The sequence below is a fragment of the Hyposmocoma kahamanoa genome, unplaced genomic scaffold (assembly GCF_003589595.1).
Source record: "Hyposmocoma kahamanoa isolate Upper Pololo Valley unplaced genomic scaffold, ASM358959v1 87, whole genome shotgun sequence".
Lineage (NCBI taxonomy): Eukaryota > Metazoa > Arthropoda > Insecta > Lepidoptera > Cosmopterigidae > Hyposmocoma > Hyposmocoma kahamanoa.
The window spans coordinates 7,550,187-7,575,701 of NW_020654422.1; the positions used below are offsets into that span (position 1 = coordinate 7,550,187).

At 35.5% G+C, this 25,515-nt stretch overlaps 2 protein-coding genes across 2 annotated transcripts in view; one reads left to right on the plus strand and one right to left on the minus strand.

Moving 5' to 3' along the window:
* Window positions 1–10,012, minus strand: part of LOC113235337 (bestrophin-2) — a 27,323-nt gene extending 17,311 nt beyond the window's left edge. Inside the window, exon 1 of the mRNA XM_026471012.1 lies at window positions 9,646–10,012. Coding sequence (XP_026326797.1) covers window positions 9,646–9,716 — 71 coding nt within the window. The 5' untranslated portion in view covers window positions 9,717–10,012. The remainder of the gene's footprint in view (window positions 1–9,645) is intronic.
* A 3,799-nt stretch (window positions 10,013–13,811) lies between these two features.
* LOC113235122 lies at window positions 13,812–24,858 on the plus strand. Its single transcript, XM_026470705.1, has 9 exons — window positions 13,812–14,000; window positions 14,109–14,180; window positions 14,284–14,534; window positions 20,241–20,389; window positions 21,259–21,478; window positions 21,850–22,038; window positions 22,244–22,462; window positions 22,545–22,640; window positions 22,781–24,858. The coding sequence occupies exons 1-9, from the start codon at window positions 13,904–13,906 to the stop codon at window positions 24,332–24,334; spliced, it is 2,847 nt and encodes a 948-aa protein (XP_026326490.1). The 5' UTR covers window positions 13,812–13,903; the 3' UTR covers window positions 24,335–24,858.
* Window positions 24,859–25,515: the final 657 nt, after the last annotated feature.

Below are 25,515 nucleotides of genomic sequence, written 5' to 3' on the forward strand. Positions count from 1 at the left end.
GTGTGTGTGTGTGTGTGTGTGTGTGTGTGTGTGTGTGTGTGTATGTGTGTGTGTGTGTGTGTGTATGTGTGTGTGTGTGTGGGGTACTTAGATGTTGTACTTGGGGGTGTTTGTATATACAGGGTTACAGGAAAAGTCGTGCTAGATCCGTTAAGGGCGTGGAGTACTCATCATTTCTGACTTATTTCACTATGAAACACCCTACTCTAAACTTAACCCTTTTCGAGATATTTGACTTTTATTTTTTTTATTCAAAATTGCCGATTTTTAGGCTACTAAATTTAATTTTGTTTATTTTGTGTGTCTTATTATTATAATTATTGCATTTTTACATGTGTGATAAGATGCTTTAGGACCTCAATCATTAAAATAGTGAATAAGTTAATTCAATACGCCGTAGTAGAAAAGAGAAAGTTAAGAAATTAAAAAAAAAATTAGAAAGTTTATTTTTCTCTAAGGGATATCTAAAAAAATATTATGGCAGTTGATCGGCAGATAAGTTATAAAATATCTACGTTTCATCAGCTATCTAACAAGGTATAACAATCTAGGATTTGTATTGCATTTCGTGGAAAAAAAAGTAGTTGGGACGCTCCAGGTAGCAGTTCTAACGGTCCCGCGCCTATTGTCCTTAAGTTAAGACGCACCGTGCGAGTGAGACAAGCGACGGTTTATGTAGGTGCGAATGAAAGAAAAAATATTGTAGAGATATCACGGGATATTGTTATGTTTGTCAGTCTGCTTTTGTGCTTCGTACATAGTAGATGTGATATCGTTTTGCTCTTTTTCTTGACTTGGCTGTGATTCTGGACTGTTTTTTTCCGATTTGTGACTACTGTGCTTATTAACCGGACTTTGATTTGTACTTGTGCTACGGAAGTGATGAAGATGACGTCGTACACACCTGAGGAATATGCTGATATGCTTATTTGTTACGGATACTGCGATTGTGTGTCTGCGCAAGCTCGCAACGAATACATAGCTCGATTCCCCGGTCGTCGAGTGCCGGATGTGGCTGTTTTTGACAGAGTTTATCGGAGACTTCGAGAAACTGGCTCTATTTTGAGACGAAATACAGACATGGGCAGACCACGAATTAATGACGACGAAGAACAGGACCATGAGATAGTGCAACACTTTCGAGCGGATCCGACTACTTCCACTAATATTGTTGCCCGTGAACTGGGACTTTCGCAATGGAGAGTGTGGTTTACAGTGCATACTGCTGGCCTATACCCGTACCATTACACGCCGGTACACACTACTGAAGAAGGAGACCCCGCGAGAAGGTTGGACTTCTGCAGATTTATGCTAAATGCTGACGTAGAAGACCCAGATTTTCTAAGAAATATCTTGTGGACAGATGAATCCAAATTTGATAAAGATGGCATAACTAATTATCACAACGCGCATTACTGGGCCCCAAAAGAACTTAGGAATCCCAATAAGAAAAGAGTGAAGGGTTCCCAACGAAGATTCAGCGTGAATGTGTGGATGGGTATTATCTTCAATCATTTGATTGGACCTTACTTTCTCCCGGACAATCTAAATGGGGAAAGTTACGAAAATTTTTTGAGAGGAGACTTGAGTGATTTGCTGGATGATCTGCCACTCAACTTGATCAGGGACATGTGGTTCCAACATGATGGCTGCCCTGCCCATTTCAGGAGAAGTGTCAGAGACTGGCTGGACACAAATTATCCAAACAAATGGATAGGACGAGGTGGGCCGTTGCCATGGCCAGCAAGAAGTCCGGACCTAACCCCCATGGATTTTCATGTGTGGGGGCGCATGAAAAGTCTTGTCTACAGCGAGTCAAATCCAGTTTCGTCTGTGGAAGAGTTAAAAGAAAGGATTGTGGATGCAGCAAATCAAATGAGGACAACGTTGACCACTGGAGTAGTGAAGACTGGTCTCCGTACAAGAATGCGACAATGTATTAGAAACAGAGGCGGCCATGTTGAACATGAACTGTAGAATAACAAAAAGTTGTGTGAAAACCTGATTTAATAAATACTTTGCATGCTTACCTATTGTTTTGTTATACTTTTTAAGGCTAAGTATTAATTTTCTCCTCCACTATCGCCTATGAAACTAAGTTTTTTCAATGCATTTAAATAAAACCCTAGATTGTTATACCTTGTTAGATAGCTGATGAAACGTAGATATTTTATAACTTATCTGCCGATCAACTGCCATAATATTTTTTTTAGATATCCCTTAGAGAAAAATAAACTTTCTAATTTTTTTTTTTAATTTCTTAACTTTCTCTTTTCTACTACGGCGTATTGAATTAACTTATTCACTATTTTAATGATTGAGGTCCTAAAGCATCTTATCACACATGTAAAAATGCAATAATTATAATAATAAGACACACAAAATAAACAAAATTAAATTTAGTAGCCTAAAAATCGGCAATTTTGAATAAAAAAAATAAAAGTCAAATATCTCGAAAAGGGTTAAGTTTAGGGTAGGGTGTTTCATAGTAAAATAAGTCAGAAATGATGAGTACTCCACGCCCTTAACGGATCTAGCACGACTTTTCCTGTAACCCTGTATATGAGTACTAATATTAATACATAAAAGAATATTGTGACACAATGTTTTCTGTTTCCGTGTAGTCTTTCGATAATAGCCATTGAGTTACAAGCATTTTACATTCTCTTTGAGTGCACGAGTATATTTTCAAAACCTTATTCGCGTAATTGTATAACCTTCCACCCAGGTAGCCACTGAACTTCTTTGCAAAAGAAGTCCTCACCGCAGTCACCGCACATACCTCATGGGATCGTCTTGTAATTGTCTTAGGATGATCAGTACGATATTCTATCAAAGAGTGCTGTTTAGCAATTAGAGCAAGAAGGTACGTCTGTCGAACGGTTAAAACTTCAGTCTCACAATAAAGATCTCTTGTGGGATACATACGGTGCCTAAAAAGACAGACCTTTAAAATCAACCGTTGTGCTCTTTCTATCACAAGCATGTGCGACTTCGCCGCGCCACCCCAGGAAACGATACCGTACGAGATAATAGAGTGACAAAGTGCTAGATAAACATTTCTCATCAGGTTGCCATCCAACACATGACGAAGTTGTTTGAAAATATAGGTTAGCTTTCTAACCGTTTGAGCAAGATTATTAATGTGAGAAAGAAATGTCAACCGATTATCTATTAACACACCCAGATATTTAATCGACCGCGTTGTCTCTAATGGAGGGCAAGAACACAAAGTTTGTACCGGGAACGAACATGAATGAGCCAGAATATTAAGATTAACGTTATTAGAGGGATTTTTAATGGAGAAGGGTATCAATTTTGTTTTGTTAGAATTTAAGCTCAACGAGTTGACAGCCAGCCAGTGACATACACTATTAAAGCCACTTTGAGCCAGTTCAACAACTTCCTCCCAACTATTCCCATGAAAAGTTAAGGTGGTGTCATCTGCGTATGAAATTATTTTGCAGTTTTTCAAATTAAGATTGCACAACTCGTTAATGTAGCAGAGAAAAAGTGTTGGACCCAATGTACTACCCTGAGGGATACCACAAGTTATGGCTGCTTCATTGCTAATGATATTGTCAATCTTCACACTTTGTGAGCGATTTTGAAGAAAGTCATTTAGCAACTGCAATTGTGCACCCCGTATGCCGAAATATCGTTCCAGTGCACTTACAAGTTTTGGAAAAGAGACCGTGTCAAATGCTTTAGCCAAATCCAGAAATATTGTCAAACATTTTTTATTGTCATCAAGCTTTTTTACTACATGACTGATGAAATTCAGTAGTGCGTCATTAGTGGATTTACTAGATCTAAAACCAAACTGCGAATCCGACAATAATTCCTGAGCTTCAAGATAATTCATTAACCTCTTATTGATAATTTTTTCAAATATTTTTGAAAGAGTAGAAAGTAAAGATATTGGGCGGTAGTTGTTGACACAATCTCTATTCCCGCCCTTGTGGATCGGAGTCACTATCGACCTCTTCAACGATTTTGGGAAAACACCTTCATTTAAACAAAGATTAAAGAGGTCCGTCAGAGGTGGAACAATAAATCTTTTCAGGCATTTAAGAGTTTTAGCATTTATATTATCCCAACCCGCAGAACAGTCAGTTTTCAAAGCCATGATAATCCCTTCAACTTCCTCTTGTGAAGTGTCACGTAGAACAAAGGATCCACTGGGCTGTTTTGTTGGATCGTTTAGGAAAGAACCTAATCTCGTCGGTATTTGTTGTGTCATTTTAGAGCCAATTGTAGCGAAAAATGTATTTATTTCATTGAGAGATTGTATATGAGTCTTGTCAACAGAAAGTAGTTCAGTTGGGCTGTTTTTAGTCTTGTGTAGATTTGCAACATCTTTAATTGTATTCCAAAGCTTCTTGTTGTTCCCTTTATTTAATTGTATTTGTTCTTTTTCGAATTCCTTTTTTACCCTTTTTAGTATATTGTTGCAATAATTTCTGTACCTTTTATAAGTTTTTGTCAGTATATCATTGTCGGGTCAGTATATCAGTTTACGTTGCTCCGCATGAATATTAACCAATCCAACTGTGCTTCAGAATGTTTTTTATTTTTTTTTATTTTACTTTTTTAGGGAAACTAACAGCTAGGTATATAAATAGTTACAATAATAAATATAGATAGCCGATTACAAGTTTCCACAGATATATTAACAGTTAACCTTTAATTAGAACTCTACAAACATTACTCAAGAAAAAACTCAATAAGAAAAAATCTTACTTAGGGCGCGTTCCCACTATGTCGTCACGTTTTATTATCGTTGGACGACTGTCGTGTCTAGCCTGTTCCCATATCACGATTATCTGTCGTGGACGATATTTTATCGTTGAACGACAGTCGTGACTAGCTGTTCCCACTAGATCGTGACGACAATAGGAGCTGCGACAATCTGTCGTCACGTTTTTATCGTGACGTTTGACACTGTGATGACAGTTTGTCGTTGTAACGACAAAAAATCGTGAACGACAGTTAATCGTGTCGTGCTATATGTGAAGAACTTCATTTAAATATACAAGTCACGACACTGTAAACTGCACGACAATATGTCGTCACGACATAGTGGGAACGCGCCCTTAGTAGTACAAAAAGTTGATCTGGAGAAGTATTAAAAAAGTCAATATCGTGCTGCTTCGCTATTTTGTTATAACATTCACTCGCTCGAATGAAGAAGGAATTTCGTCTATAGTTTACTTTCGCCAAAGGAACAAGAAGTATGTTCGAGTGTCGAAGTGAAGCCACTGGAACTCGTAAACCATAGGAAGCTCAGGACATTCGACCAAGCTACTTCGGCCTATCCGCCTTCTTTCGTGTAACAGCAGTATATGAAACTTTTGGCGCGATACGGTAGCTAATCGTCTATCTTTAAACACACGCTCGACTTTAAGCAGCTATGCAAACGCGCGACTGCATCGATACAAACGTGCGATTGCATCGATGCAATCGCCTATATATCACAAGTGTAGCGATGCAATCACGCGTTTGTATCGTTGTTATCGCGCGTTTGCATCGATGCAATCGCCTATAAATCACAAGTGTATCGATAGCTGCTAAAAGTCGCCGTGTGTAACCATTCTTAGTCCTAAACTACAAATAGCGCATAGCGTAAAACATTTCTGAATTCTCTCAATTTGCGAATGGTATATTTTATAACACGTAGAAGAGAAGCGTATTCTACATGACTGCGAACATAAGCACAGTAAAGGTTAAGTTAAGAGTAGAAATCGTGTGACATACGCATTATAAAACCAAGCTTTAGATGGTATATTATGGTCCACACCAGGGACCTCGAAGTTGCGTTTTTTGAATGACATTAGGTATGAATTCATTTGTTCTTTGATCATACGGCATTGCAGTTGAGATTTATTATTCTTGACTTTTCTGTAAAGTATGGCCAATATAAATGGTTTAGATGAAGTTCTGTCTCACCGTTATGATAGCATTCTTTACCAATTGTTAGCAGGTAATTATTTTTCAGCCCAGATAAGATTACTTTATCGGTTTCCATTTTTTAGTTTACCAAACTATATTTACATATTTCTACATTTTACATTATAGAAGGTAAGTAGGTACTAGAGATGCCACGAATAGTGATTTGGCCGAATAATGTTCGGCGTAAGATCTGTGCATTTCACACGCGACCTGTTAGTGATGGGCGTAACAAACCGTATATAGTTATTGAATATTATCGTGTATTTTAAAAACTATATATTTATTTTATTTTTATTATTTTTTATTTATTTTATTTATTTATATATATATATTTATATAGCGTATTTTAAATCGTATTCTTTCCAAACTATATACCGATTTTGCTTCGTATCAAATATTCACTGAGTGGATATCAACGTGAAACCGCTTTTTGTGCATCTTCGAAACTGTATACTGTATGAAGGGAAGTCAATTTTTTTATGGAAACGCGTTCCCACCCAATTGTGGGCGATACGATTTAATCAAACGGCAACGTATATCCAATAATAAATAGTTTCGAAATCTGATTCCGAATATCAGTAACGGCAATGCATCAACGCAGCGCACACGCCGGCTGCATCCATAAATATACAGTTTCAGAAAATATATAGTTTCGAAATCCGATTTCTAATATCCATATACAGTTTCGATTAGATATTCAGAAAAAGCTATATTACCCATACCTACGACCTGTTACGACTTGTCTCAATGCGCTGCGTGCGGATGTAACGGGGTGGTGTTTTTGTTGAAAAATGATAAAACGATAGAAGAGTTTCTGGGCCGGTTTTGAAGAAGTCGCTACAGATAATATGCAAAATGATGAGGATGCAGAGAATTGTTCTATTGCACTTGAGATTGATTAATATTTTTTGAAAACTGTTCGCATAGATCGGATGGCAGATCCTTACAAGTGGTGGTCAGCAAATTCAAAACAGTATCCTGTCAAAATTTGCTAAGATTTATCTATCGTCTCCTGGCGGTAGCGTTTTAGTGAGAGGCTATTTTCAGAAGCAGGAATTGTTTATGAGGAACTTCTTCTTTCTTCATTGTCCTCTCTTCCTCACTGGCGTAATAACGCGATAAGCTGAACGAAATAGAATATAGTTCACGAAGTTGTTAGAGCTTATGAACGGTATCAGCTAGTGCGGCTTATCTGTTGTATTTCAATAGGGTAATAAAAACAAAAAACTCCTGTTTTTATGAAAAAAAAATAACCGGAATAAACGGTTTTGATACACTCTTATACGTCCAAGGTGTAGTGTAGTGTCCACCTACTTATTTTATGTATTTTTTCACAGAATTGTAAATAATGTCTCCATTGCAATTTCTTACGTTAGTTGTAATTTTTATGTAAATATATTTTAGTATAATAGTTACACTGTCATTCGGAGCTTTAAATAGTAAAGATTTGTCGGGCATTGCTACTGTGCCCGTCACCCTGACCATAAATTGACAGGTCCCATGTGCCTGTAATTTTACCAGCACCACTACCCTTCAAAACCGGAACATAGATCACATTACCGCTTGGCGGCAAAGGTAAGGTGCAGGGTGATCCTATGTGGCAGGATTGGCCCTTCGTTTTACTTTTGGCAGGTTCGGTTGACGTTTTATGACATTGGCAGGATGTGGCAGCAATATGATCAAAGGGACTAGCACGATAGGGTGCGATTTGCGCGAGAGCGACATACAGCGCGAGATACTGCTATTTCTTGCATAGAGAATACCAATATCTCGCGCAAATCGCGCCCTGTCGTGGCAGATTTGGCAGTGTATCGTAACGTATCGTGATCACAGCCTTAAAAAAAATTTTTTCTGAAGCAGGGCACTACTTATATGGTGACTGCGATTCATTCGAATCTAGCAAAAAATTATGATAAAACAAATGTCAAAGAATATGTATAAAGAAACAGAAGAATATGTTACAAATAAATATATATAATTTGTATCGTAATTTAAACTTGTTATTTTAATATAATATAATGCAAAATGCCTTTTTATCTGTGTTACTAATGAAAGCATTATTTTGGCATTTTCTGCATTAAAAGTGTGGCAGGATTTGTCGGTTTTCTTGCTATACTAAGGCAGGATCTCTGATTTCAACATGGTCCCACTAGTAAGTACCTTCCAGGACGAGCTCTTTAACAAGGAGCTCTACTGCTACCAAATTATTATTATTATTCTCCTATGAGAAGAATCAGCCCAAATATTTCGCGAACTATACTAAATGTAATTAATTTGCGTTAATATCGTTAGTAGATATTGTCGCGATATTTTCATCAATGGGATAGGTACAGGTACATGCTGCTTGTGATAAGACCCGGTCTACAGGGTTATACTTGATGTGCTTGTGAATGGAGGTTGTCTTGTGAGACACCAACATTGACAAATTAAATAAATGAGTTTTATTTTTTCATTGGCTTTCTTTGGTGTGGGTGAGGAACATGATCTGCTAGTAAGTAGGTAGGTACCGTAGAGATCACGTATCGGTATCTGCATCTTCTTGTGCTCACGGCCGTTAGTCTACCACACACTCTATTTTCGTCTTACATGCTATTCTAAATTGGCATTCTAGTCTTATTATAGTAAAAAATACTCTATTTCAAAAATATAAATGGTTCCATTTTCGTGTATCACAATACCTACCTACGTATTAGAAGGTTACTTGGTGGTACCGCGAATAAGCATTTCGTAGAAATGATGACGGTCTTCAGTTAGGTATAAGATGAATGGTGTCTAGTGTACAGAAAGAAACATATATTATTATTGTTTTAGAGCGTCCTTTATTCGGTACGGACTGTCAGCTGATGTGACACTGTGGTTTCGTAAATGTGAATTACGTAATTAGATTTAATGTTTACCTTTATACTACAAAATAATTTAGATTTATCTCTAAAAGTACTTGTTTTTCGCACCTTTCTATGAAATATCTTGTTATTTTATAATTGTTTTTGTGACCGTCTTCATACCTACTAAATTGACTCAACGTTTTTTCTAGCCTTGGTCCGTTGATCGTTAGCACCCGATTTACAGTCATAGAGCCCGCTACAGCGGGTTTAATCACGAAGTATAAGTTTATTAGTTACCGCGTGGTATTATGTTTTAATTAGGTACTTGGCATTATGTTTGAACCATAATATAATAATTCTTTATCATGAAGAGAGAAATATAAAAAGGAAGCTCCGACAGTAATATGTATTATGTTTAGATAATTACTCATTCTGTACATAGATACCTACATTAAAATAATATATACTTATTTAAGGATATAATTTGTAATTTACGTACTGTCTGTTGGTTCCTGTTTTTAACCGACTTCAAAAAAGGAGGAGGTTCTCAATTCGACTGTTTTTTTATTATGTTACGCGATAACTCTATTTTTGTGAACTTTGTGAACCGATTTTGATGATTCTTTTTTGGTATGAAGAGGGTACCTCAGTAGTGGTTCCATTTAATTTTGAAGAAAATATTCCTTCCTAAGGGTCGCAAAATAGGGGACAAATGACTTTTGAGGTCGGTTTTTAGTACTCTACTGAGTTTATAAAGGTGTCATTTGGGCAACCACAGACATATATTTGTTATTATGCAATTAAGATGTTGGTGTTGTGTAATTACTTTGTGAAATACTTATTAAGTGGAAATTTCAAAATTCCTTACCTGTATAAAACTTTTAAAAAGGTTCCAAAGCCGCGGCAAGTTGCAACTTCTCCGGTGTAAGTTACGGTCATTTTGTTTTAATATTACCGAATATAAAATGTAAAAGCACAGCTACATTTACAATTGGAATGATTAGTATTTTAAAAAAATAATATATAATAGCTATAATTTATTAAGACAACGTCTAGCGGCTTGATTTTTTGCCATTCTATCACACTGACTCACTGCACGGCACGTTTATGGAATAAAACCACATGCGTATATTCAATGGTTCAAGTAAATTTAATTTAACGTTTACACAGATCTTCCCCAAATACTTTTAACTTCATAAAACATTTTAACGCTACACATAATTTACACAATGCGGACCACAAGCACACAACCTACACCTCTGCACTGCACTGTGTTGAACGAATGAATCGCCGGCACAAGCGGACCAATCAACTAATCAAACAACAACCGATCTTAACCGAACCCGTCGAATCACCGAACGCAACACGAAGCGACACTTATTTATTATTTTAATTGTGGAGCTTTGGCTATAGAGCCCATCAGCCTAGACAAGTAACAATTAAGTGAAATTCAAAACGAAATGAAATTGATATGTGAAAAAACTGTAACTACAAAAACCCGCCAATACTTTTTTCTTCATCTCTTCCGAAGCGCCTCTATGCGAAAGAGCCAACGAGAAATAACAAATTTATTTGATATAATATTATAAAGGCCTTAGGGTTGACTTTTTGGCTGATAACCAGTGAGTGAATGATTTTATTTATGTTTAGCGCCCAATGATATTTATGTTCAGCACTCAATTATCTTTTTTGTTTGATCATTGTTAGCCTCTCTGCTGTGTCTATCCAGAACTCTAGAAATCTATCTCACTAGAAATCATACTCAAGTCCTTGCCATTAGGGTCATATTTCCAGTGCTTGAAATCATACTCAAGTCTTGACTCGAGCAGACTTGAGTATGATTTCAAGCACTGGAAATACGGTTATATGGTTTACATACTCAAATCCTGACTTGAGCATTGAGTAGAGTTCTAGAATACGACCCTTAGTCTATACGAATTTCAAACATGGTAATATTGAAGCACGACACCCTTGGAGGTATAGCATAGCTCTAGCTCTAGCTACGGTTCAGAATTAGTATGTAGAAAGTATGGAGAGTAAAATAGTACAGAATAACTAATGTGATGTCAGTCGCGCTGGGTAATTTTCCGAAAAATTGCAAATAGTGATAATTTTACTGGAAATATTCCCGAAAATTTTGAAAAATTTGTGAAACAGGATAAATATAATTTCGATGGCTCATATTATGTTCTACGTTTAAAAATATTGCTAGATTTTAAATAATATTTTTAGATTTGAAACGATTTTACTACAGTAAAAAAAGTTATTTTTAATGGTTACATCACTACAGCTGCATCAAATTTAAAAACATTCCTCCAAGCTCTAGAAGGCGCAACGTTCCAAGCCAAACTCGTATCTCTATCTGCATCGGGCAAAGATGAACATTGTCTGTGGAAAATTGTTAAAGGCTATAAGAAACCCCAACCAGTCCGTGCCCCAATAAAAAACAGTAATAAGCAAGAAGTGAAGAAGAGAGAGCAAACGCATTTGGCATACATCTAAGGCAGGGCTTTACTGCAAATGTATCTGTAAATGAAGATTGGGAAAAAGAAGTTGAAGATTTCTTGAATTCTGATATCCAATTAACCTTACCAATTACAGCTTTCACACCAAAAGACGTTGCTACGCGTATTAGACATCTTGACAGTCAAAAAACTCCGGGCTACGACTTAATAACTCCGCTAATATTGAAAAAGTTGCCGCGTAGTGGCATTGTTTTCTTAACCATGATATTCAATAATATTTTAAGAGTGGGATACTTTCCATTACAGTGGAAGATGTCCCAAATAGTTATGGTACCTAAACCGGGAAAGAATCCTGTTGAAATTACATCTTATAGACCAATTAGCTTACTCCCTGTGCTGTCTAAAATTTGAAAGGATGCTGGTCGATAGAATGAGACCTATAATTGAATGCAGGAATCTAATTTCAAATCACCAGTTCGGTTTTCGAAGAAACCACTCTACCGTTGAACAAGTTCACAGAGTGGCAAATCAAATACGAAAATCTATGGAAGAAAAGCAGTATTACTCGGCGGTTTTCCTTGATATTCAGCAAGCATTCGATAAGGTGTGGCATGCAGGCCTGCTTTTAAAGCGGAAAAAAAAACCTCATACTTAATATGTCATACTCAAATCGTACTTGAAAAATAGGATGTTCTTCGTGCAATATGGAGAAGCACTATCTCAGATCCACGTCATTCAGGCAGGGGTGCCTCAGGGCTCAGTATTGGGACCGATTTTGTACACATTGTTTACATCGGATCTACCAGAAACTAATGAAGAGCGACATATGCAGACGATACCGCAGTACTTACCCGTGACATAAAACCCCAAATTGCATCGCGTAAACTACAAGTTCAAGTTGATAAACTAGACCTGTGGCTCTCAAAATGGAAGATCAAAGCCAGTGCTTCAAAATCTCAACACATAACGTTTACACTTAGAAAAGGAAACTGCCCTGATGTAAAAATGAACAACCAGACCTTACCTTATGTTAATACCGTTAAGTATCTGGGAGTGTATCTGGACAGAAGACTAACATGGAAAGATCACATCAAAGCAAAACGGGATATATTGAACAACAAATTCAGATCTATGCTGTGGGTAATGGATAGAAAGTCAAGGTTATCAGTCGAGAATGAGCTATTGTTCTATAAGTCGGTATTAATACGGATATGGACATAAGCATTGGAATTTTGGGGATCAGCCAGCACTTCTAATGTGGAAATTCTTCAGCGCTTCCAAAATGGTGTACTAAAGACTATAGTCCCTTTATAGTGACTATAATCACCTTGGTTTGAAAGAGCCCAGGAAATACATGACTATCTTGAAATGCCAACCATTAAACAGGAGATACTGGCACGTAAAGAAAAGTATAAATCCCGATTATCACTACATACAAATGTATTGGCAAGATCTCTGGTTGACGAAAAGCATCTAGGTGGCTTGAGGCGTTTGAAAAGTCAAGACTATTGGAAAGTTGAACCAGTAAAACACAATCAGCCATTTAATGATTAAGGAAGAAAAGAGTCACAGGACTCTTTATTCCAAACGACATATACCGATCTGTTTATGGTTCAAGGACTGATAGCAGATGGATATAAAATTAAAAAAAAAAGACTACATCGTTTTCGTTCAGTAAGTTCAACTTTTGACAGGTATCAATGTTAGATATGGAAATTTAAAGGAAGAATATGGGAAATATAAAAGTAAATATTTATTTTTCTCAAAAATATGATTTATTCAAAATGGAAACTTTTTCTTGACCAACACTAGTCGCGCTATAAAAACACTGATATCTCTCGTTTAGCAAAGCTGACGTGACGTTAAAATCCCGTTCCTGCACCATTATGCTCAATTTAAATCTAGACTTTAGTTTCACCTGCAGGCTGTCAATTTTCTCTCGAAAATCTCGAGTCTTTGATAGTTCGAACAAGAGATAACTTTTGTCTTCGGGCTCATGCTAAGCCTGCTGGTGTGGGTGACAGATAGTGTCTGCCTTTGGGCTAACTACCCTTTTCTTTTGAAGTACTTTTAAACTAAAATCCTTTGATAATAGTTCCTGGGAAATCCAGTTTTTAACCTTAACCAATAGACTAATTTACATACCTGAGCATCGTAGGAATACAATTGTATTTTTTTATATAATTGTATTAATCATAAACACGACATAAATCGCATGTAGTGAGCATGACCGAAGTGTGCGTCTAAAAACATGTTATACTTGTTCATAAATTATTATTATTATATCGTAACTTAGTTTACTGAATAATTCTTAGTACTCAGCACTGGAAATTATTTAAGTTTAATTTTGTTTATGTTGAGTGTTATGATTTGATAAATTATGTTATGTATTTCTCCGATATCGTAAATAAAAAAATGATCTTACCGTACTTCCCTTAGAGGATGGAAAAAAATAAAAGTCTAAGGTCTTCCTATTTATTTTCGTTCCATTCATTCATTCATACAATGGCGGAGAAAATGCCAAAATGGCTGGTTTTCGTTGTCGTATTGAAGTATTCGTAGAAATATATTGAAATCTTGTAACTTTGAGGCACGGCCTATCTTCATTACTGGTCGATAAATGTATATCGTATTTAAAATAAGTCAAGCGTTGCTGTTACAATGAGTGAAACCATCATGAGTGATGTAGTGCCGACCACAATGGAGACTGAGAAGCCGGTTTCAGCTGCTACTAACGTAGAATTCCCGGTCTTCCCAGGTACAGACAGTAGTGTACAGTTGTGGAGCATTCGTGTCCTGCTTCTCACTTTACACTTGATACGTAAATATCTGCCTGGTTTAACTACAACTTTTCAACATATTTCAGAACCTACAGATGCTGATTTCGATGAAGATCTGCCACAAAAGGAAAAGGATTATTATAAATCTAAATTTCCAGGTGAATTTTACTTATTTTGGTTTGCTGGCTTTTTTATTACCAATTCTCGATATACATATAAACTATAGGTATGTGTAATGAGTAACGAAATTCAATTTTGCAGATTTGAATGTGCTGAAGACCATGAGATTGCATTGTACATCTTGTGATCGTCATTTAGGAAACTCTGCGAGGAATGAGACACGCATGCGATCGCATCCATTGCTCCGCACCCTTGTCTGTAACACATGTCACACTTTTTACAATAGTGGAGAATTTGATAAAGGGGAAGATGGTTCCGAGCTGTACTGTCGGTGGTGCGGACAGGGGGGGCAAGTTTACTGCTGCTCTAATTGCCCTCATGTATTTTGTGCGGTAAATATTATATAATATACAAATCATATTTGGCACAACACCTATGCTATTATTCTGTGGCCCATATTAATACAACATACATTAATATTATATTAACATACAGGGTGTCCCAAAACTCAACGGTAACCTGGGAACAGGATGTTACCTAGTTTGTGACAACCCAGAAAAAAAAATGTCTAAAAACTGAGAGTAATTTTTTTTGTGATATTTTACTTTAATGAAAAATGTTGAAAATGTACCACCTGTACACCATTTTTAAGTACTACAATTACAAATTTGCTAATTTTGCATAAATTATTCTTTTGTGCTGAAACTTTAGTAATTCGGGCTTTCCTTGGCATTATGTTCATTAGCTGGGCTATTTGAATTACTGTTACAAAAACTATAACACCAAAATTTACACATTACATTAGTACATTTTCAACATTTTCATTATCACAAAAACAAAATGGTCTGATTTTTAAAATATTTTTTTCTGGGTTGTTACTAACTAGGCAACATCCTATTCCCGGGTTATCGTTGAGTTATTATATAGCACTGTATATTAATCTAAATTTCAAGCAAGAACAATTAGTATTCATAGTTTATGCATCATTTGAGACTTGTTAAGTTTCTGCTTATTATACAGTGTTTTTTAACTGAGACAGTATGGGGCAATCTGAAAGTAAAGGAGATACAGGGAAACAGTCCTAGGAACCATTAAATCTTTTTTTTTTAAGAAAACTTTTGGCATAGTAAATTTTTTGTTCATGCGTGAGTAGCCCTAAAAATTAATATAATTGATAATCATTTTTTTGCCATTGATTGATTCAGTTTCATGTAAGGATCATTTCACTGTATTGGAAGGAAAAAATCGGAACGTAGAAGCTGGACAAATTTTATAAAATATTTTTCATACAAAATTAATAAAATTTACTGAACTTTTTTTAGTGCTGATAGACTTACTTTTACATAAGGATCTTTTTTTTTGTATTGGAATAAATAAAACCAGGACAGAAGAAGATGGTCAAATTTAATAAAAATATAGTGCTTTCAAAAAAAGACTTAATGTTTCAGGTTGGTGTATACCCTATGGTTCAGATTTACCCATATTGTCCCAGTTAAAAAAAAACACTGTTTGGGTCACTCAGCACTCAAGATGATTATCGTTAAGCTTATTGCCTTTAGTAGGAATGGTGTATAGGGCTGTTAATAATATAGGTCTTATATTCAATAGATAAATTTAAGATGATGTTTATGCCCTTGTTTTGATTTTCATATATACGGAGTATAAGGGTTATGTAGACCATATATGAGAAATTGAGGTCTTCAAACAAGCACTGTGAAAACATGTTTGATTTTTAATATTTAAGAATTTATTACTTTCTCTCCAAAACAAATTTGTTCTAACACTACAATTGTGCGTGTTGTGGTGCGCAATATGATGGGCAACTACACAATTGTCTCAAAATATGTGCAGTGAAGGTCAAACTAATTGTAGTCTATAACAAAACAATTACAACATACTAAAAGTTATATTCTGTTAGTATTAAGAGCCATTACTTTAGTGGGTTTACATTGGGCATGCTTTGGGTAGTTCCATTATTTGTACCTAAGCAAAGCGATTATGGTCTATGGTATAGGCGACTATTTCCTGTTATTGGTCGTCAGTTCTTAAATGCGGCGAAAATTATAATGGTGCTAACCGCGCTAATCCTATTTTCGACTTTTCAATCGTAATATGTTACATAGCTTTGGCACATAGAACAATTTCGTAATATTTTCTATTACTTAGTCATTTTCACGAAATACCATAAAAATCACAACAGTTTACAAGACGTGTGTACATCTATCACACCTTAATCGGTATGGAATTAATAAAGCTTCTGAAAGCAAATGAAATAACAGCAAACTGCAATAAACTTTTAGTAGCTGTAGAGCTCTTCCTGAAAGAATTTGTCCAGGAAAGTATTGTCACTACACCTACTTCTACCGTAGTATAATAAGACAAGTAGTAATTCCATACAAATGTAGCAGCCGGGCTTGTAAGTGTGTACGCCCGCTGCACGCCGCGTAAGGGTGCACACATTCGCATAATCTCGCGGTGCACATTAACACAGCGCGGGTCGCACGCACGATTCATTGTCATTGTAGATAGTTGAAAAAATTTTTCTACGTCATATTTATAATTTTATTCTCTTTAAATGTATCGTGTACATACAAAATCGCATTTCATTTCTATTTGATTTGATTTCTATGATCATACTCCCATAATCGAAACTTATCTGCGATACCAGTTATTTCAATATAGCACGTGAATACTGTGATGAATACCTTACTCTATTTTGCAACCTGTAGGTATAACTAAATTAATAATGTGGAATCCCTACAGTGCGAGTGACGTGTAGGCATTGACGAGCTGGACGGGCGGGAGTTTCACTACTCTTGTGTACTATAACATCTATCGTCAAGGAATAATGTGAGCACTACTGTGTTCGACTTTTAAAGGGTAATGGTAGTTTTCCACTGGCGAGGCATTGTACGCGGATAGGTTCTAAAACTTAGAATCAAATATGAGATGACCTACCTGAATGTGGAAAATATTAAAGAGTGGACAATAGCCTGCAAAAACTATAATATATGGAGGGAATATTTGTGCATTTTTATAAGGTGGCCGCCATACAAATTTCAGTCTTCTATAACGGAAACTATTAGAGATAGGTAAGAGGTACTGGAAGGAATGTCATAGAGGGTAACAATGGTCAACTGCCTGTGTCAAAAAAATTCAAGATGGAAAATTCAAAATTGGTGAAGAAAAACTTGGTTCGATCCGGTTGAAACTTGGCATGCGGGGGTCTTTAGGAGTCCCTTAATCATAATTTGGAGTAAAAAGTTTTTCCCCAGTTTTTAAATGGCCGCCATATAAGCGTTTTTTTTTCGTTAAATATAGCTGCCGAAAGAGACTAGCTCTGATTAGACTAAAAATAGGCATGTGGAGGCCTACAGTACTGCCGGATAATAATTTGTGATCAAAATAAAAAATAAGTGTTTCGCCATTTTCAAACATGGCCGCCATAGAAGCGTACTTTGACGGCAGATAAAAATTTGCTCTAATCGCTTTGAAAATTGACATGTGGGGTCTGTGAGAGTACTTGATAATAATTTGTGATCAACAATAGTTTATCGGCATTTTTCAATATGATCGTCGTACAAGCGTCATTGGTGGCAGATAGAAATTGGCTCTAACCCGACTGAAATTCGTGTAATTTTTGTATTTATTTTAAAGTAAAAGTCAAATAATATTTATTCATAGGCAAACAAATTATGAAATTACACTTGAAATCATCACATTGATTAAACTCTACTGTTCATTCGTTAAGCAGAAGAATGAGCTAGAAAGGTCGATCGACAATGTCGAGGTAATCTGTAGGCACCCGATCGATATTGTCTATCGACATTAACGATCGACAATGTCGAGCAAATCTGTAGGCATCTTAAGCACGCGCTCAAAGAGGTGAAAATAACGTTGTCCGCCGTGTGCAGTCATACGGAACTGAACGCGCTAGGATTGTACAAGGATTGTAATGTAAATGAAAGACTTGTCTGAGACTTTGAAATTGCAATTATTTTTTTAGTATTATGTAATAATAATTTATTTAAGAAAAGAAAGTACATGTACAAGCTAATTGATCTACAGCAATTCAAAATTATTAGGATTGTACATACAATAATATATATATTTTTTCCTTATCTAAATTTGCTTGATGTTTTTTACTGTAGCGTATTGCATAAATAATTTTACCAAATAATTTTTGTAATTATTCACCCATCCATTTAACAATAATTACGCAATAACGACAACACCCTCGGCGCTTGCACTGCCGGCAATACACTTACCGGTAGGCACATAACGCGAAACCTCGACCGAGTAACGGAGCCCTGCTATAGTTTTAAACCTCGTGAATGGCAAATTTTGAATATCAACCGGAATCTGTCATCTGAATAGAAGCGTATACATTGCCCCTTAAAAGAATTTGTAACTTTGTGGAGACGACTGTCAAAAACTATTATTACACTACTATTTATTATTGTTATGTGTACTAATTCCTCCAAATCTTAGCTGCACTGGTAATTTTCCCTTTCCTTTTTGGTTTTCTAACTTTTTACTTTGATGTTGACAGAATATTTTTTTTTATAATATCAAGTGACGGGACGAACAATTCATGCGCGCCTGATGGTAAGCTACACGCCTATCTATAACAGTTGCAGCGACACTCAGAGCTTTAAATCGCAAAGATCTGAGAGGTGACAAGTCTCATGTGCCTGTAATGTGGCCAGCACTCTTACCCTTCAAAACCGAAACACAGTCATGCTGACATTACTGCTTGGCGGCAGAAATACGTAAGGTAGCAGTACTACCCTGGACGAACTCTTTCACAAGAAGCTCTACTCCTACTTCTATTCTCGTACCATTTGGTAAAAAAAATTAAAAACGCCTAGCACTAGAGGATTGTAAATGTATCATATTTCAATATGATAATGCCAAACCTAGCACACCTTACAGAGCCGTCAAAAATGATTGCAGGGGTTGGGATGTGCTACCTCATCCACCGTATTCGCCGGACGTATGTTAGATTTTAACTAATTTCGGTATTTACAAAATTCTTGGAATGAAATACGCCTTTGATAAAAAAAGGAGGCGGTTCTCAATTCGACTGCATGTTTTTTTGTATATATGTTACGCGATAACTCCGGTATTGGGAACCGATTGTCATGATTCTTTTTTTGTTGGAAAGAGGATACCTCCATAGTGGTCCCATTTAATTTTGAAGAAAATCATCCACCTCTAAGGATGGCTGTTCACGCATGAAGATTTATATTTATAAATAGCGCCTAAATTTTATAATTAGGAGCAATTATTTAAATGTTTGATTTTGCTATTCTCCAATTTAAGGCGTTTTTCTCTCTCAATGTAGTTTGAGTAGTGACATCCGATTTTTATTACCTCCTGTGTCAAGTCCCGTATAGTGGCGAATTAGGGGATGCATCCGGGTTTGCGCACTTTCCGGTAACAGATTTCGATAAAACTTGGTAATTATATGTAATTCAACGTACTTTTGAGGTCTGTTTTTTTAGTATTCTGTACTGAGAATATTTTTAATTTATACTTTTATATCGCAAGGACTGTTTGACCGACCCCACTACATTTACATACATCTCTACTTGTACATAAAACACACGTATAAACATAATAGGTGCGTAAATTTAGTAGTTCCTGTGTGAAACATTTTTTTTTGCACCGATACATTAAGAGCTGTAACTTTTCATTTATATGTTTACAAACTCCAAGATTTGTAATAAATTGTTTTACTACTGCTAGAACTTGGAATACTGCATTTGCATATGCGCAATATAACCAACTGCACGCGCATAAAAAAACTGATACGTTTTTGACGCCGATCAGTACATTCACTGGTAGTGTTGTGCAAATCGGATTAAATTTTTGTGTAGCGATATTAACTATTACGTTTAAGTTACGTACCAAAAAATAGTGATATACCGTTTTCGCTACACCACGTTTAATAGGATTAATCTCACTCATTCATAATTTTTATTCCTACATGAACAACAAGCGCTTGTGGTACTGGCTGATTGTTGTTGATTTAGTGTTATTTGCATTTCGCTAACTTGAAAGACATTAACATAACTACATATTTTTGATTACAGAAATGTATCAAACGGAATTTTGGTATGCCTAAGATCAAGGAAATTGAGAACACTGATGACTGGAAATGTTTTAAATGCGATCCCGAATGCTTGTGGGATCTTCGTTCACTGTGCTGGGCATTGCTGCGTTTCTGTGATCTCAGGAATAAGTAAATGAAACATTTTTTTTTCAAACTATAAAAAACAATAAAGGAGCAAAGGTTATTTGTATATAAGAAATGTTAACTGTTAAAATGCCTATAACACAGCTCTAAATGCTTTAAGAAAAATCGTGAGAATTGCTCTTTTTGCTTGAATGCACTTGAAAATAATGAAAATAAAGTCGAAAGGTGAATAGTAATAGTATAATCATAGCAATGTTTATCTAATGCTCTTTGGTAAAGTTGAAATTTGGAATATTCTGCCATAACCTGCTTAACATAAATGACAAATATGAAGAGTCTACCATAGACAAATATTACAATGTTTGTACTTATGCATTGTGAGAAGCACAATGAAACCTATCATTGAGTTTGTTAATGTTCCTAGACTTTTCTAACAAAGAACATTCAGCTTGATTTAAGATGGTGTAGACGTTCAATGTTTATTAGCGAAAAATCTGTTTTAAATTAGTGTAAGTTGTACTGGTGCTAAATGAGAAGGGCCTGATTTCGATTCCCGGTAGAACCAATTTGGGAAATATACTTTTCTAAATTGGTTCTATTGTGGGTAGTGCCTTTAATTTCGTTGCGCTAGTGATGCAACACCACAGTACAATGAATTTCCAAAACAGGTTATTCGTGATTGTCTGGCACATTATTATTTAAAATCTTACGGTTATATTTTATTTGAATAATGGATGTTCGATGTTTTTTTTGCGTTAATTAATAGTAAACTTCGATTGCACTAAATATTCGGTTTTATCTATGTTTTGTCAGCTTCTATGATACTTTATCATCAGGGAACTGGTATACAAAGTACTCCCTCATGTTTTGATAATCATTTTGTAGAGCATAATTGCAATTTGTTCTTAAAACAGGATAACTTACCACACTAAAGATCCAGAACTTAAAGAACTGTACCAAAAGGAAATCGCTACGGATCATACAGATTGCTGTAAAAATAAAACCAGGCGGAGAGACAAAAAGGATAAAGAAGAGGTCAAGAAAAAAGAACCAGATGATAAAAAGGAAAAGGATATTAAAAAAACTCCAATTCCCATTGCCAATGTGATGACCAAAATTCCTCCAACAATTCAGGTGACTTGTCTTGTCTTTTTATAAAATACTGAAGTTGGTACACCCATTGGGGTTTTTGGTGGAACCCAAAGAGTTATGTACGGGGCTACAATGATATATTTGTTGACTCTATATCAGTAATCAAATTGTATGTGGCACCTTCATAGTCAGTGCCGTGCTCTGTTTTTACAACCACATGCCTCTAAAAGAATATGATACTAATATTCTGGTTTACGTTGAAACAGTTCGTTCACCTAGTGTCCAATGCTGCTGGTGTTAATATTGTTTCACTGACATGCATGTTAATACCCCCGAGAACTTTCAATGGACATAAAAGCAAATTCCCCGGGAATGATTTACAAATTTTTTGTAACGTAATTTAAAAATTCCAGGTTAGAAAATTTGCATCAATTAACCTTGACGAGTCGCCAAAAAATAAAAAGCCACAGAAAAGACCAGGAAGTCCTCAAAATAAACAACCTGTCTTAGTGCCGAATCCTGTGTCACATCAAGGAGCAGGCAGGGTATACCCAAAAGTTATACCTATGCCTGTGAGTATACAAGCACCTAAGAAAATGAAGGTATGATACATATTTCTCTTTGTTTAGCCAGTGACATTGTGATTGTACAATTTGAAATATTATGTAAAACATAAGGCTTACTGCAAAATCCAGGGATTCCTGTTTTTTTTTTCATCCAAGTTTTAAATATAACATTGCAACGTACCATTAGCCTTGATGCAAACAATTTCAAACATTGTAACTTAATAATTTCTTTTTATTTTAGATGCCAACAGGACCTGTTATGTTCAATCCAATAAGGATTCAAAAAGATAAAGTTCAAACCTACGCTCGTATTAGACCGAAACTATTAACACCCGTCAGTGCTCCGCCGCCGCACTTACTTGTAAACAACCAAATGAATGGTTTCAACGCTCATGGGATGTTTAATAATAATATGGTTTTTGGAGATAACATTAATTTGTCACTGGAAAGTTTAACTCAGGTAAAACATTTTTTCGGGAATAATTATTGTCATCGGTGCAGCATAAAATATTTTCATAAAAATATATTTACCTGTTTCTTAGGGTTTGGATATGGCGACTGTAGCGGCTATATCACAAGGTACTCCGCAGGATGATGTAGTATGCACCCCAGACTTTCCTCTGGAGCCCTTATGTGAGGTAAAAAATATTAGAAAAATATATCATAATATGTGATATTTTTAAATTTTTAATGATGATGATCATTAATCAAACCTAATCTGTTAGAATTTCACAATATTCAATTGGTAAATTCTTAATAAGTAAAGTTTTCATTGCAGGTGACTGAAGATAATGCAGATGATGATGTTCAATGCATCACTCCAAATCTTCCTCAGAAAATAAACACCCCGCCGCCGCTGGTTCCTCGTTTACCAAACCTTACAGATATCTCTTCAGACAACATAATACAGATGACAGAAAACGACGTTACCGTTAACGCAGCAACTGGAGGATTGAAATTCCGAGTTGATCCTCAAACTCTGTCTTCTAATAAAATGTATCGTCTTCCTGACGGACGTATTTTCGCCATCAATGCTAATCCTAATATGCCTGGAGGTTATTCTGCTACTATTGTGGCAGTTACCGAAACAAATTCTGGGAAAGTTGCTCCCAAAGGTGCAACATATGCTGCTAAACTTAGTGCAGTTCCAACTCCACAACATAAAATTCACTCACCTTCTACACCTAGAAACAATAGAATTCCAATTGATCAATCATCTAAAAAGAAAATTACCAAGAAAGTTAAACCTAAGAATAACTCCAATTCGTTAAGAAAGTGCGACTTGAATGTACCTGTTGAATGGTATCGATTTAGTTTAATAGATGCTACAGACTCCTTGGAATATTCCTTGTCTAAGTTACAAAAATTAAAGAAAGACGCGACGACTGCACACCTTCGTACTCGCACAGTTGACGAAATGCGAAACCTACACAGGGCGCTGGATCGTTTATTAAACACTTCTGTCGTCAGATTTAATGAAATCCGAGAAAATCTTCATAAAGAAATGAAGAATTACATTGCAAAGAAAACGAATCGACCAAATATAAGCGACGACGATGACGACGATGATGATGTTGAAATCTTAAATGAGTTAGAAGACAATGATGATCCAATTTTCATAGATGAAAATTCAATGGAATCTAACAATGCTACAGGTGTTAATGAAGCTCAAGAGGTTGACTTGACAGAGGTGGAGAGCGAACATAACGATAGTGCAGAAAAATCAACGAAAGACTCTGATACTACAGAGAAAGATCCTCTTTCGAAAACAGTACAAATGGAACGTGATGATGATACATCAAGTACAACTAACGACGAGAGGTCTTCTATCGTAACTGAATTGAAAGAAAACGGCAACGAAAAGAATGACAACAGAAAGGAAAATAAAGATATCAACAATGAAAGTACAATGAATGATGACAACATTCCAAACAATAAGGAATCGGACGATAATATTGCATGTCACATATCTGATGTAGCAAAAATTAATGGTGATTCAATTGACAAGAATGGTGAAAGTGAAAATAGTAGTAAAGACGATACAAATGTTAGCAAAGAAGATGGCGAGCGAGATGTGGGTGATGACGTGGAGTCAGTTAAGGGCAAGAATGTACAAGATTCCAGTAATGAAGACGGGGAAGAAGCGAAAAAGGCTGAAGAATTTAAAGTTAGTGAAAATAAAATGGAAAACATAGACATAAGTGAAGATAAAACTCAGGATGCTGAAATGAGTGATGAGATGATAGAATCTTTATTAAAAGGTGATAGCGGTGGAATAGATGACATTGAGACACAGAATATGAACTGCTTGGAGGATTTCCAGGATAGTTAAGTGCAGTTTGTATTTACAGTAAAGTAAGTTTTAAAATATGTAACTGAATACTTTCTAGGTTAGGTGTAAATGCTGATTAAATGCTGAAATCATTAGTAAATGTTTACCGCTAATGTTATTAATAGATTTATATAAATAAAGAATAATCTTGAAAATTAAAAATGCAATGTTACTTTCTATGAATCTCTAACTTTATCACTGTAAGGCAGCTGGAATCTCTGCGTCTGTTTGATGTTCTTTGTCATACATTTTAGTTTCCAAGAGATTCGGAAGTGACAATGTGTGTAAAAGACTTCGCATATTAAACAAAATTCTGATTTATTTATCTGACTGTTTTTACCACGACAACTCGTCTATGGTTTATATTCTTAATTGCTTTATTTTCGGAAGAAATATAGCTCGATATAGTAATAGAATGAAATAGAATTAAATAATAATTAGTTGTTTGTTTCGTAAAAGTAATTTTATTTGTTTCACAAAATTTAAATGTTAATGTTTTGTTTCCGTTTCTTGATACTATTTGCTGTTGTAAATGTACAGTTTATATTTTTTTAATGCATAAGCTAATTTATCGCTGATGTATTTTTTTTTTGTAAAAGTAATTTTGCATTGTTCTAGCGTTGCCCGTTAACGACGTAAGTACATACTTTTGCTACGTTAATGCTACTGTTAAGATTCTAATTATAAAATATTTTTTTTAAATAAAAATCTGGACAGGACCTTTACACACTTTCCATAACACTTTTTTTTCATTTAATCTAAGTAACAGGTACCTAGTTTCGTTTTGTAATAAATAATAATAGTGGGCATTTGTAACGGACTTTAAATTTGTTTTATTCCTCCTGTTTATAAATACATAGGTCATATTTTTCAATAATTATATTTAATTGTTAGGAACAGCAACATCGCAGCACGCATACGTGCTTGTCTATCATTTCTTTCTATATGCCATTGTTTGTTTTTGATAAGTGTTATAATAGTCCTTCGACTTGAGTTCATATATTTTAAGAATATCAGATTAGAATATATATTTGCTGATGGAGTATATTTTTAATATAACCAGATTTCATTATTGTAATATAAACGGCATATACTAGCAACGTAATTGTATGTATTACGTTTTTAATTTTAAAATCGTAGTTTCCCTACCTGAATACGATTTCAAAGTTAGTTTCAACAAT